We start from the raw sequence: 15427 nt of genomic DNA on the forward strand, positions 1-15427 counted from the left end.
GCCATGGCCGCTGAGCCTGCGCGTCCGGAGCCTGTGCTCCGCAACGGGAGAGGCTGCAACAGTGAGAGGCCCGCGTACTGCAAAAAAAAAAATTAAAAAAAAATAAAAAAATAAAATAAAATAGGGAGGTTGTCCTGGATTATCCAAGTGGCCCAGTGTAGTCATAGGGTACTTAAAAGTGGAAGAGGAAGGCAGAAGAGGAGGTCAGAGTAATGCAATGTGAAAAGGATTTTCACCCCTCATTGCTGGCTTTGAAGATGGAGGAAGGGGGCCACAAGCCAAGGAATGCAGGTGGCCTCCAGAAGCCAGAAAAGGCAAGAAAGTGGATTCTCCCCCAGAGCCTCCAGAAAAGAACATGCCCTGCCAATCCTTTGATTTTATCCCAGTGAGACCCATGTTGGACTTCTAACCTACCGAACCATAAGGATAATAAATCTGTGTTGTTTTCAGCCACCAAGTGTGTGGTGATTTGTTACTACAGCTATAGAAAACTAATACCAAAGCCCATATGTAAAGGACCCATCAGGGACAATGGATAGATAGAGTTTCCAGAGCAGTTCTGGAGAAAGCATTAAAGACACCTTCAGTGACGGTTATGCTAGTGGGACAGACCTCTTCTTGGGAAAGCAGAAATGACCTTGCCCAGCATCCTTAAATTATGAGGAAGCTCTGTCTTCTCATCTCAGCCCTGGAAACAAACCAAAAAACCAGGCAGTTTCTTCCTGGAAACAGGTTCTCACTTGGGAATGAGTACAGCTTGCACTGTAGGGCTTTGAAATGGTCTTTGTGCTTTGCCTCCTGTGCAAATGCTTCTACAGGGCTCAGCTAATGTTGGATAAATTACCACTCTCTCCTTGGTGATGGGAAGAAACATATGTCTCTTAAAATCATGGATTTCCCCCCAGTGAACACTCTATTTGGTTGGAAAAATAGCAAATTTGGGTTGATTTTTTTAATAGACTGTTTTTATAATACTTTTGGATTTACAGGAAAAATGCAAAGGTAGTACAGAGAGTTCCCATATGCCTATGCCCAGTTTCCCCTCTTATTAACATCTTACATTAGTATGGTACATTTATTATAATTCATGAACCTATATTGATATATTATTATTAACTAAAGTCCATAGTTTATTCAGATTTCTTCAGTTTTTACCTAATGTCCTTTTTCTGTTCCAGGATACCATGCAGGATACCGTATCACCCTTAGCCATCACATCTTCTTAGGCTCCTCTTGGCTGTTACATTTTCTCAGACTTTCCTTGTTTTTAATGACCTTTACACAAAATTTAACTCAAAATGATCACAGACCTAAGTATAGAACATAATGTATAAAATTTACAGAAGAAAACATAGCAAATCTATGTGATTTAGGGGTTTGGCAATGAGTTTTTACATATGACACCAAAAGGACAATCCCTGAAAGAAAAGTTGATGTTGGACTTCATTAAAATTTCTACTCTGTGAAAGATATTGTTAAGAAAATGAAAAGTGTATGGTCTGTATCTAGATTAACTTTTGCAGATGGTCGTCCAGTTCTAGCACCATTTGTTAGTACAACTATCCTTTCTGCATTGAATTGCCTTTGCTCCTTTGTCAAAGATCAGTTGACTGTATTTGTGTGGGTTTGTTTCTGGGTTCTTTATTCTGTTGCATTGATCTATGTGTCTACTCTTTTGCCCGTATCATGCTGTCTTGATTACTGTAGCTTCATGGTAAGTCTTGAAGTCTGGTAGTGTCAGTCCTCCAACTTTGTTCTTCTTTAATATTGTGTTGTCCACTCTCGGTCTTTGCCTTTCTGTGTAAACTTTAGAATCGGTTTGTCGATATCCACAAAATAGCTTGCTGTGACTTTGACTAGGATTACCTTGAATCTATAGGTGAACTTGGAAAGAATTGACATCTTAATACTATGTCTTATAATCCATGAACACTGACTATCTCTCCATTTATCTAGATCTTCTTTGATTTCTTTCATCAGAGCTTTGTAATTTTCTGTATATCAACCCTGTGTACATTCTGTTAGATTTATATCTTAGTGTTGCATTTTGGGGTGCTGCTATAAATGATATTGTGTTTTTAATTTCTAATTTTAATCATTTATTGCCAGTGTATAGGAAAATAATTGACTTGTGTATATTAACCTTCTATCCTGCCACCTTGTCATAATTACTAATTGGTTCTAAGAGTATGGATTTTTTCTGTTTCATTTTGTTTTGGTCAGTTCTTTGGGGTTTTCTACATAGTTAATCATGTTTTCTACAAACAAAGATGGTTTTATTTCTTCCTTCCCAATTTGTATACCTTTTATTTCCATCTCCTGTATTATTGTAGTAGCTAGAAATTTTAGTATGATTTTGAATAGGTGTGGTGAGAGGAGACATCTTTGCCTTGTTCCCAGTCTTAGGGTATAAGTATTCCAGTTTCTCACCATTAAGTATGTTAGCTATAGTTTTTTGGTAGATGTTCTTTCAGGTTGATTTTTCATATAGAGAAAAATTGTTGGGATTTGCCGACCAGACAGTGTAGTTGTCTCTAGCTGCAAGAACTTCTGCGGGGTGGGGGGGCCTTGAGCCATTTAGAAATTAAGGGAGCTTGAGTATCTTTTACGAGGGCCAGAAATTAATCATTGGAGTCCTGATAAGGATCTAGAGCAGCCTACGTATCTCACTGGAGCCCACTTGCACTGCAAGAGAAAACATCTTGCTTATCTTCTTGCCCTCCCTCAGTCTGTTGTGTGGGGTTTTCATCTGTAGACACAGGGAGCACGGTCCAGGGCATGCTGGGGAACAGATGAACTCGCAGCCCTTGACACTCTGGACCCCACCTACTCATTTGCCCCTTGTTCTTCCCCGCATTTCCCCTGTGTGCGCCCTGCATTCCCAGTGCTCAGACATAATCACAACTCTCTCAACACCCGCCCTGTTGGTCCACGCTTTGCTGTTTATACACAAGATGTGCTTTTTGTGGGGCACCTGTGTCGGATGAAAATTTAAGTTTTTCAAAGTCCAGCTCACCTGTCCCCCTTTCTGGGACTCCTTCCCAGTCTTCCACATCCAAAGTTATCCTTGTTCCCCCCGAGCTCCCACAGCCCTCTAGTTACATGTCTCTCACCCCTGAGTGCAACATCCTGCCCATTGTGTTTTTCTGTGCCTACCTCTCCCACCACCTGTGAACAGATTGAGGCAAACTCATGTCAGATCCCCAAACCCTTATCCCCAGTGCTGACACAAGGTCTGCTTCAGAGGAGGTGCCTGGTAATGTTTATTGGTTGAAGGAATGGAATTACTGGCCTTACATAAATAGACCCTTTTGTACTCTTAGAAACCTCTCTCCATTCTTCTCACCATACTTGTTTTCTGCCTGGTGTTCACTGAGCACCTGTATATATATTCTGGAGTGTAAGAGATGCCTGCAGCTGTTCTGTTTCTCATGGAGAAAAAGGAAAGGGAAATTACTAATCATTGCATCCATCAACTTTATAATCCTAGTGTTCCATGTACTAGTTAGTTACCTAGAGGCACAGGAGGCAGACTGTATACTGGAACAAAATGAGGGTTCTTTCAGCAGAGAAAAAACAAAATCAATATTGGAGAGGAAATCAATAGTGTCAGCTATACCCTTGGGTTTTTTTGTTTGTTTGGTTGGTTTTTGTTTTGTTTTCATTTTGGGTTTTTTTTGTTGTTGTGGACCATTTTTAAGGTCTTTATTGAATTTGTTGCAATATTGTTTCTGTTTTTTTATGTTTCGGTTTTTTGGCCGCAAGGCCTGTGGGATCTTAGCTCCCCGACCAGGGATCAAACCCACACCCCCTGCATTGGAAGGCGAAGTCTTAACCACTGGACTGTCGGGGAAGTCCCTATACTCTGGTTTTATACAGAATTGTTTTATACCGAACTTTAGAGAGGTTAAGTCACTAACATAAAGTCCCATGGCTGATAAAAATAGAAGTAGGATTCAAATCTAGCTCTTTCAGACTCCAAAGCCCACCCGTGTACTTTTTCTGCTGCGCAGCTGGGTGCAGAGTCAGACTGGGTTTCCCAGAAAAGCCATGCCCCCTCTCTCATGGTGAGCACTTCAGGAGTTGGGGCAATCGCCCTGCTCTCCCAAGCCCGACCTTCAGCTGGGCATTTAATCTGTTTATTAAGTTATGACTAATGGCGCCACGAGACACCGAGACACCGAGGGCTGCACATTCAGACCTAGTTTTAGATTGTTAGAGGAGGTTCGAGGGATAAACATCGCATTCATATTCTATGCCGAGAAAATTCAATTGCAGCTCTTTCTCTTTCAGAGCACAAGGATGGCGAGGGGCTTCTGCTGGGTCCTGCTTTGGTTTAATAGAAATGAAACCTCCAAAGCATGCGGGCTGTTTTGGGAATGTGGCCACTAATGCAGCCCCATGGGGCGGGGGCCAGGCCTGAACAGGGCAGTTTGCATATTCACTTTTACAAACAGTTGGCTCCGAGTCAGCAGTTAATGGGATGGGAATGATGTTCCCTGTACCAAATCATTTCCTGAAAAAAAAAAAAAAAAAAAAAACATTTCCAATTGCAAACATATCTCAGCCTTTCTTCTCGGGTTTGTTTTGTCTCCGTGAGTGAATTAAAGAGGCAGGGCAGAGGGGAGTGTTTCTGACGGAATTTTTCATCTGAAAACATTTTTAACAATGATCTACACAGAAAAAGAGATCCCGTTCAGACCCACCTTTCTATTTGGCTGCAAATATTGCATTTCTGGTCACATGTTAGAGGTGTAAATATCTGTATATTCACAAATTGGCTCTGGCTGTACAACAGTCTTGGGACAGAGGCAGCTTTTTTTTCTCTTTACAAAATGTATGCTGGAAATGCTGCCCTAGAAATGTGCCCACACACGCACACACAGGGTCAGGCCCGAATATAATTTTTTCCCCGAAGGACGGGCTGAAATCCTTCTTTACATCCTGTACACTGCTTTGCTAACTTGTGCTTCAGCTTACAGCCTGTGCAGTGGAAGGGTGGTCTTAACAGTTTTTTTCATTTATTCAACAAATGGTTCTTGAGTGTTTACCATTTTAGGTAATAATAGCAAATAATTACATAGCTCTTACCAGGTACCAGACACTCTTCTAAGTGCTTTACATACATTAACTCATTTAATCTTCTCAACAACCCTAGGAGGTAGGCAATATTATTATCGTCCCCATTTGCAGATAAGGAAACTGAGGTATAAGAGGTTGATGAACTTTGCCCAAGGTCACATAGCTAGTAAGTGATAGAGCCTGGATTTGACTCTCTAGGCAGTGTGGCTCCTCTTCGGAGACTAATAGCAAACAAAAGAGAAAAAGTGCCAGTCTTCCCACGGCTTACATTCTGTTAAGGGCGGATAGCTAACAAACGTAGAAATAATAGTTATTTCAGATCGTGATGAGTGCTATGGAGAAAATACAATACAAGAGGGAGGCAGGGGGCTAATCAGAGGGTCCTGTAGGTCTTAGGAAGGAGTTGGGGTTTTATTCTGAGTATGATGGGAAGCCACAGGAAGGCTTAAAGCAGGAGAATGTATGATCCTGTTTATATCTTTATAGATCATTCTGATTGTGCTATAGGAGGTAGACGGGGGCGGGGACAATGCATCAGAAAGCAGCGGGCTGGTTAGAAGGTGGTTCTGGTTATTTAGGTGAAAGATAATGGGGACCTGAACCAGGATGATGGTGGTGTGGGCCTGGTGAGAAGTGGTTGGAATAGGGTCTAGGGTCCTGTTTTGGAGGTGGAGCCCGCAAAACTTGCCGATGTATTGGCTGCAAATGGGGAGGAAAAGAAGTGAAGGGTGATTCCTCAGATTTTGGCTTGAACCCTTATGCAAATGGTAGTGCCATTTACTGAGGAGGATAAGAGTAGGGGATGAACAGGCCTTGATATAGTGTTGCTATGGTGGGTGTGAGGGTGCTGAAAATCACGAGTTCTGTTCTGGATGTGTAAATTTGAGATCTCCGCTAATAGACATAAGAGGAGACATTGAGTCCAGAGCTCAGGGTCAGGCCTAGGCCGGAGATTTTGTTTGTTTTTGTTTGTTTGTTTCTGGGTCTTGTTTTAATAATGGCTTGACTTCTGTTTTCACACCCCAGTGATGCTGGGTAAAATAAAACCAATAGAGAATAAATTAGGTCAAAGGTTGGTTGTTTTTGTACATGAAAAATATCTAGGAAGATGCTTCATTTTTATCCTATCCCTGATTCTGTTGCCTTGAATTCAGTTTTAGATAATTAAATCTTATTAATTTTAAAAATATATAATAAAGCATACATCAGGCTGGAGATTTAAACATGGGCATCATCAGCATTTGGATCTATGGGATTACCTAGGACAGCGCCATCCAACTGAATCTCCTGTGAGGAAGTCTACATTCTCACTGTCCAGTGTGGTACCACTTGCCCCACGTGGGCCATTGAGCACTTGAAATGTGACAGGCGCAACTAAGAAACTGACTTTTTTTTTTTTTTTTTTTTTTTGTGGTATGCGGGCCTCCGTCTGTTGTGGCCTCTCCCGTTGCGGAGCACAGGCTCCGGACGCGCAGGCCCAGCGGCCATGGCTCACGGGCCCAGCCGCTCCGCGGCACGTGGGATCCTCCCAGACCGGGGCGCGAACCCGGTTCCCCTGCATCGGCAGGCGGACGCGCAACCACTGCGCCACCAGGGAAGCCCAGAAACTGACTTTTTAATTCATTTAAACGTCAGTAGCCACATGTGGTTAACGGCTACTGTATTGGACAGCACAGACCTGGCCGGGGGTGGTGGCGGGGGGCGGGCACGGGAAGGAGACATAGATGGCAGCGAGAGCTAGTCTCTTCAATGGCCAGTAAACCCAGTCTCACAGCCACACTGAAACGTGACTTTATTTCCACTGCCCGTCGCTTGCGTAGCAGTGCTTGTTAAGTAGTGGAAATCTTGCTTCTTTGTAAGAAACAGCCTGGGAAAGAAAGCAAACTGCTAGTCCTAGGAGGAGTGCTAGAAGACATTATAGAGTCTAACAGGAAGCAGTTGTTCTTCGCTGGAAAGCAAACGCAATCCTATACCTGTAGAATCATTTAAGCCCTGAAGGTGTCACTTACATTTTTCAGTTATGTTTTATGGGGGTGGGGGGAATTATATAGAGCGGTGGGTGTCTGTGGATTTGGAGATTCAAGATGGTGACTGGCTGATATCCCATATGAATGTCAAGATCCCACAGCAACAGGACTAAATACCAGCTTCATAATGCGAGTTGTGTCCTTTAGGGCAGAGTGGGTTTCACTCCCTTTCTTAGGCAGTCTCGTTCCCTGTCCAGCTGCAACAATCAGTGAGTTTGCTAATATGAAAGAACTCTCTGTAAGCAACTGCCTTGTGCTTAAGGGTTCTTGCAAGTATATGCTGGCAATCGGTGAGGCCATAGTCAATAAAAATAAATAAAATGGAAAGATGGGACATTGCTTTTACTAAAGGTTGATTACAGCTGCCATATCAGCTCTTTAAGAACCCTTTGGTGACCACTGCTTTCAGAGAAAATGGTCATTCTGTGCTTAATTGGTGCAAAGTAGTTACCCAAACTGGAATTGAGTAGAGGTGAGGGGATTTGAGCCACTGCTTTTAGGAGAGGTAAAAATCCAAGGTAAGTGCTCAGCAAGGGTCCATCACACAACCGGTTTTGTGGTAGGGATTTTTATTTTTTACTAAGGCTTCATGTGAGGGTTCAGTGCATGGAGGGAGAAGGCTGGAAGTCTTTAGTGGTCATGGACCTCTTGTTATTTTTCTTGAGAACAGTGGAATCATAGATTTCTGTGATTTGGGAAGTAAGAAAGAACTTACTGGTCATCCTGTCCAGCTCTTCATGTTCAGCTGAGGGAACGGGCCTGGAGAGGTGAGGTGCCCGGCCACAGGGCCCATGACTCCTTACAGCTGAAGGGACAGGTCCAGAGCCCAGGGAGGGGCCAGAATGAGGTACTCTCAAGCAGCAGCTGGGGCCAGGTGAAGGAGGGAGGCAGGATAATTAGAAAAATACTCAGGGAAGCCGAATCGGGAGAGAAGTCAGAGGAGGGTTGAACTGAGGATGGAAATGATCTACAACATAAATGTAGCCTCGACGTGGGGACCTCATTCATCCAGTCAGCAAAGAGTTGTGAGGCGCACGCTGCACCAGACGGCAAGCCCTGGAAGGAGGGACAGGCAGGAGGCAACGGCAGAGACTTAAGAAAAACTGCAGTGCCCACCTCCCTTCTGTTTATCCCGAGATCATTTCCGAAAGGAGGCAGATTTCTGTGCCCTATTTCTCCAGGAAAGCGAGTGAGGTGACGGTCAGAAGAGGTGAGATGAAGGGGACAGTTTGGTCCTTTTAGCAAGGAGAGGCAGGAATCGGATGCAGGCTGAGTCACAGCTATAGGCTAACCTTGGTGCTTTTATTTCTCCATCCACATTGATACGGAGCACGACTGTTACGAGCCCCACCCCTTGTCGTCTGTGGGCTACAGTGTGACTCTGTGCTTCCTTCTTGCAGTGTCAGAGCTTCAGGAGGAGGGCATGAACGCCATCAACCTGCCCCTCAGCCCCATCCCCTTCGAGCTGGACCCTGAGGACACAATGCTGGGTAACGGGGTCTCTTGTTCTCTGGGTTAGCCTAATGCCTTCAGGTGGGACCACCCCGCTGACTGTCTTTTCTTTTTAAAGAGGAGAACGAAGTGCGAACAATGGTGGATCCCAACTCACGCAGCGACCCCAAACTTCAAGAACTGATAAAGGTAAGAGGAAGTTAGAAGGGGCTTCAGGTGCCTCCCTGACTCAACAGGTGTCTCTAGACCACCCACCCTGTGCAGGCACCACACGAGCCACTGCGGAGAGAATAGAAAGGCATGGCAGTCCCTGCCCACAGGCAGCTCACGATCCAGTAGGTGGACATCTACAAGTTAACAGAAGTGGGACATGACAAGTGCCCAACGAATGGTGTTGACCATAAGCACCGGAGAAGTTAGCGCAAATAAGTTCCCATTTGCCAGGATCCTAGAGCTCACACAGTCCTTTCACCACTTTTCTCAAGGACCCTCAGAAGCACCCTGTGAAGTAAGAGCTAGTATCATCCCCATTTTACATATGAGGAAACTGAGACTCAGAAAAGCCAGATGGTTTGTTTATGGTCACAGCAGAGTGGAGGAGATGAGGTTCAAACAGGAATGAGACGAAATGAAATACTGTGCATAATGTACTTGGCACAGTGGCTGACCAATGGTCACCCTCAAAAAATGTTCATTTCTTCCCCCTTCTGATTCCTTGTCCTGTGTCTTTCTTCTTCAGTTTCTTCAAGCTGCACTTAGAACAAAAAGGCACTGGGTGCCAGAGTGATTCATTCAAAATGCAAATCTGAATATATCATTTTCCTGTTCAAAACCTGTATGTAGTTTCCTAAGAACTCCAGGTTGAAGCCCACAGTCCTGGGGGTGGTGTTTGAAGCCTCCATGCTCTAGCTGCCTCTTTAACCTCAGATAATCCCTGCCGGGCAGCACAAGGACACCAGATCGGTTCGGCTTGGCTCCCCGTACACACCTGCGCACGTGCTTGCTTCGGCACTGCCACCACCAGGCCTTTGGTCATGCAGCCCCTGCGCCCAGGGGCTCTACCTGCTCTTCACCTGAAGCCAAAGTTGGGTCACGTCCTCCAGGAAGCTTTCTCTAAACCCCAGGGCTGTCACTCAGCCCCTCCGTGTGCTGCTGTGGTTCATGCACTTAGTTCTGTCACTGTAGTCACCACATGGCGTTACAACTACTCATGTACTTCTCTGTCTCCTTCAATAAATGGTGAGCTGCTTGGGGTGAAAGATTGTCTCTTTTTTTCATCATCGTACTCCCAGGATCCAGCACAGAGTATGACATACAGCAGGTATTAATAAATGCTGGGTGGGTAGATGTTGGATGGATGGATGCATGCATGGATGGATGGATGCATGGATGGATGGATGGATGGTTGAGGGAGAGAGGGAGGGAGTGGGAAAGAAGGTAGGGGAAGGGGAAGAGAGGGGAGGGAAGGAGAGGGGAAGGAAGGAGGGAGGAAGGGAGCAAGGAAGCTCCTGCCTTAGGACAGTAGAACAATGTGCTTTGAAGGCACAGGGCTCCAGCCAGGGATGGAAACCTAGCCCAGCTCCCACCTGTGTTGTAAAGGCAATTACTTCTGCCAAGTCAAAGAAGTCAGACACAAAAGATGATGTTCCATATAGGTGAAATGGTCAAAAAGGCAAAACTGTAGTGGTTGCCTGAGGCCTGTGGTCAGAGGAGGGGACGGAGCACAGAGAAACCAAAGGAACCTTCTTAGGGCGAGGGAACTGTTCTGTGTCTTAATTGTGGTAGTGGTTACACAACCGTGTACAGTGGCCAAAACTCATCAAACTGTGTACTTAAAAATAGTTAATTTTATATAAATAATATCTTCATAAGCAAAACAAGAGGTTAAAATTAAAAAGGCAATGGCCTTGTGCAAACTTCAGTTCCCTTACCTGATGCTACCTGCCTCTCGGGTGTTGTGTGGATTAATTGGGCGAGACATCACCTGGAATACCTCTGCTGGATGCCTGGTGCACGGAGGACTGTCAGGGAATGACGGGGGCTAAGATACAGACAAGGCAGGAGACCGCACAGCCCCACTGAAAGGGAGCCTCGTGCAGGGAGGAGAACGTGTGCTTTGGAGTGAGGTGGACAAGAGTCCGATTCCTGTCTCCACTCACAGTTAGCTCTGTCCTTGGGCAGATATGTTTACTTCTGCGTTTGATTTCCCCTCCTGAACACAGTAACCACCTGGCCAGATGTCACAACCGGAGAGTGCTTTATTTATGAATAAAATCTGCCCTTACTGACCGTTTGGTCCTTGCCACATGTAATTTTTTTTTTTTTTTTTGACTACTCTGCACGGCATGCGGGATCTTAGTTCCCCGACCAGGGATCGAACCCATGCCCCCTGCAGTGGAAGCGCGGAGTCCTAACCACTGGACCGCCAGGGAATTCCTGTAATTCTTTTCTACCACCTAGTGTGGGAGGTATCTTCACCCTCAGTTATAGAGGTGGGGAATCAGAGGCTCAGAGCAGATAACTAGCTTGCCTTAGATTCATAGGTCACAGAGGTACACACACAGAGGTCCATGGATGACAGAGGTACACACACACATACACACGCACACACACAGATGTCCATAGATCCCAGAGATGCGCAAATTAATTAGTAGGTAAAGTGGGGTTTTCAACCTCAGTTTGCATAACTCCAAAGCCCATACTCTTGCCGGTACAAAACCACACAGCCAAGCACTGTGCGTACGTTGCTTGCCATTCAGGGAAGGAATGGTAGCAGCCAGAGGTATTTGCAGTGGAAGCGCGGAGTCCTAACCACTGGACCGCCAGGGAATTCCTGTAATTCTTTTCTACCACCTAGTGTGGGAGGTATCTTCACCCTCAGTTATAGAGGTGGGGAATCAGAGGCTCAGAGCAGATAACTAGCTTGCCTTAGATTCATAGGTCACAGAGGTACACACACAGAGGTCCATGGATGACAGAGGTACACACACACATACACACGCACACACACAGATGTCCATAGATCCCAGAGATGCGCAAATTAATTAGTAGGTAAAGTGGGGTTTTCAACCTCAGTTTGCATAACTCCAAAGCCCATACTCTTGCCGGTACAAAACCACACAGCCAAGCACTGTGCGTACGTTGCTTGCCATTCAGGGAAGGAATGGTAGCAGCCAGAGGTATTAGCAGAGACGCTGGTGCCATCAGCACTAGAAGAGCTCATACCTGAAAGTTAACAGGGCCACTGGGGCTCCCACTCACAGCTACTTGTCCATATACCGGGTCATTGGGATAGTTCTGTTCCTTTCAAAATCTGAAGTTCATTTAAATTTTAACTGTCCAGGATGAGAAAGCTGTTCTAAAAGAAAATACCCCATGACTCTTCTCTTATTCTCTCTCTCTCTGTGTAGGTGTTAATTGACTGGATTAATGATGTTTTGGTTGGAGAAAGAATCATTGTGAAAGACCTGGCTGAAGATTTATACGATGGCCAAGTCCTGCAGAAGCTTTTTGGTAAGAGGAGAGTTGAATATTGCAGTGGATGTCTTTAATCTCCTAGTTTAGGAGATTAAACTAGGAATGAATGCATTGCAAAGGGTGTCTTTGTGACCAGATGGGGCTACTCCCCCTCACAGCCGAGGGTCATCAGCATGGAAAGACTCCGCCATACACTGGAATACATGCCTCGCCCTCTCCAGAAAATTGTGCTCCTGTGACCTCTGTAGGTCTATTTACATGTGTGTGGAGATGCATGTATGTGTTTGTGTACCTCTCTCCTATGGACCTGCGTGTATGTATGTATGTTTGTGTGTGTATGTGTACCTCTGTGATCTATGGCCCCGTGTGTGTGTGTGTGTGTTCCTCTGCATATCTCTCTCTAGGTTGGTGTAAGTATGCGGGAGTATGTGCTTTATGATGCTTGGCCCCTGTGCGTCTCCAGGTAACTTGCGTCTGGAAGGGTATGTGGCCCTGTATCCGTTCATACCTGTTGTGTGAAAGTGTGGAGGAGGCGGGGACGGGAGACTTCAGGGTGAGGTTGGTGATGAAAGGACAGATTCAACTTGACTGTATTTGGACTTCCCCTCTCTGCGCCCCACTTTCTCTCATCCTAACCACTGCCCCGAGTTCTAGACTTTCATTCTTAGCTGCCCACTCCACTCGGCACCTCCACCTGCGTGCACCTCAGCTGAGCTCATCCACTTTCCTGAAGATGTTCCTGCCCCTCTGAGTGACTAGAACCCCTTCCCCTCTTCCTTGCCCCCCCACCATGGCTGTGGGGCAGGGCGGGGGTTCTCCAAGGCCCGTTTCTTGCTCAGAATTCTCTCCCGCATTCCTCCTCCCTGCAATTTTCACTTGTCCGAACTGTTGAAACAATTTCCCAACTCACCTCTTTGCTTCCCATCTCACCTCCTCCAACCCGTCCCCACACGGCTAGCTGAGGAATCTTTTTTAATTGCAAAAGTCTCATCTTGCCAGTACTCACTCTCCCCTACCTGTGGGACAAAGCCCAGGCCTATTAGTACAACATTCAAAACATTTCATCATCCGATCGCCAGCTGTCTTGTCAGCCTCACCTCTGACCACTCGCACGCGTGGCTTATGCCGTGCAAAGTGCTTAGAATAGCACCTGATGCACAGTGAGTGCCCAGTCAGTGTCTTTCGTCATTTCATTGGTGGTTTTGTTAACGTTTATGAACACCGTCACCACATTATGCCATACGCCGGGCATAGTCACACCTCTCTGCTTTTGCACCTGCTATTCCTCCTGCCTTTAGGGCCCTTCGTCCTCCTTTACCCACCGAGACAAACCATTATTGCTTATCCTTCCAATCTCTACTGTCAACTGAACGTGCCTCGCTCTAATACCCCTCACAACCCAGTCACATCTGGAAGAGATAGTCATGCTGTCGTCTGTGTTCCCTCAGAAATAGACGCACACGCATGTATACATAACATGCATGTCTTTATTACATGGATACACACGCATGTACATAACATACGTGCCTTTATTATATAGATACACAGAGACATATACATAACATGTGCCTTTGTTATATAGGTATGCTCAGACGTATGCATAACATACGTGCCTTTGTTATATAGATACACAGACGTATACATAACATAATGCTTTATGATATAGACACACGCAGACGTGTATACATAATAAACATGGCTTTATTATTATAGGATATTCCATGTTGTTTGTAGCTGTTTATGTAAGTGTATGTGGGCTTCTCAAGGAAAGGAACCTCTTCGCATTTATTTATCCAGTCTTCTTCAGTACTAACGTGTTGCCCAGCACTCAATCAATGTATATTGAATGAATGAGGAATAATATAAAATCTAGTAATTTCTAGGCAGCTAAGCCGACTCGGTACTCAAACGTCAATATTAATGAGTGTTCATATCTAAAGGCTTGTAAATGCAACTGAACACGGAGAGGAATGAAACGTCTTTGGCACATGCAGATGTGAAAAAGCCGTGAGCCTCACTGAGCATCTCTCCTAGTGACTGTAGCTTTTAACCCCGCCAGCACATTTCTAGTTGGGATCTGAAACTGTCTGGAAGTGTTCTACGCTGGGCTTTGAAAGCAGGGGTGGAACATGGCTGTGCAGTGATGGAACGTGGTCATGAGCAACCTCACCTCCGGCAATGGTTACAAAACGGTCCAGCATCATCCCTGCCGCCCCAAGTCAGGCATCAAGTACAGTCAGGTCAGATCATCTCAGATCTCAATGTTCATGTTGAAAATGTGATTCACAGCAGAGGTGATGCCTCGTTTGTCAAGTGTAGAACCGTTGTAGGTCTAAGGCTAGACGTACACATTCAAAAGCTACAGGCAGTGTACCCAGTGGAGAGAACTAGTTTGCAGTAGAAAATGTGTGTCAGGAATTCCTGGGAGGAATCAGTCTGGAGACGGAGTTTTGGGTGACCCCTCTGACCTTAAGTTCCCCTCTGGCTATTTGTCTTTCTTCTTTCCCAACCACGTTTCTCAAAATAATGTTTGGCACTCCCTGTTCTGCTTTCCCGCCACTAAGTATTCACTCCTTAGGTACAGGCTGGGTGCCACCACCTTCCCATCAACTTTTCCTTCCCAGGTCACCAGTGTCAATTGAGAGCTCTTCTTACGTGGTGGCGTTTGACACTACTGAACATCTCACTCCCCGACCCCAGCCTGACGGTTTCTGTGACCTCATGCTCCTTGGGTCCTCTTCCACCTCTGACACACACTTCTCAGTCCTCCCACTTCTCAGTCCTCCTTGTCTGTTCTTCTTTCTGTAATGGTTGGGGTTCCTCCACCTTCCATCCTTGGCCCCCTTCTCTTTTTCTTTCATACCCTCTTCCTGGGTGATTTCATCCACACCTATAGTTTCAACCATCAGCTATATGATCATCATTCTCAGGTCTCTATCTCTGGAACGGCTTTCTCTTTGAAGCTGTAAGTAAGGATATCTTTTACCTGCCCACCTGGCCGTCACACAGGCACCTATAACCAGCCTGCCCCAAACTGAGCTTATCTTCCTCCTCCCCAAGCCCAATCTGTTTTCCACCTTGAGGAATGCTATTATGACCACAGATTACAAACCTGGGGGTCATCGTGGATAGCTCTTTCTTCTTCCCTCATATTCAGTTAGTCACAGTTCTGACAACTGTGTTCTCATACATGTGTGTGTGTGTCAAACCGTCCCATTTCTTTTGTTTTGTTTTGTTTTGTTTTGCGGTACGCGGGCCTCTCACTGTTGTGGCCTCTCCCCCCGCGGAGCGCAGGCTCCGGACGCGCAGGCTCAGCGGCCATGGCTCACGGGCCCAGCCGCTCCGCGGCATGTGGGATCTTCCCGGACCGGGGCACGAACCCGTGTCCC

At 45.8% G+C, this 15427-nt stretch overlaps 1 protein-coding gene across 1 annotated transcript in view; it reads left to right on the plus strand.

The window, feature by feature from the left end:
* Window positions 1-15427, plus strand: part of PARVA (parvin alpha) — a 191151-nt gene that overhangs the window by 92140 nt on the left and 83584 nt on the right. The window contains exons 2-4 of the mRNA XM_024119104.3: window positions 8510-8599; window positions 8680-8750; window positions 11972-12074. Of these exons, the coding sequence (XP_023974872.1) occupies window positions 8510-8599; window positions 8680-8750; window positions 11972-12074 (264 nt within the window). The remainder of the gene's footprint in view (window positions 1-8509; window positions 8600-8679; window positions 8751-11971; window positions 12075-15427) is intronic.

The sequence above is a fragment of the Physeter macrocephalus genome, chromosome 16, assembly GCF_002837175.3.
Source record: "Physeter macrocephalus isolate SW-GA chromosome 16, ASM283717v5, whole genome shotgun sequence".
NCBI classification, from domain to species: Eukaryota; Metazoa; Chordata; class Mammalia; order Artiodactyla; family Physeteridae; genus Physeter; species Physeter macrocephalus.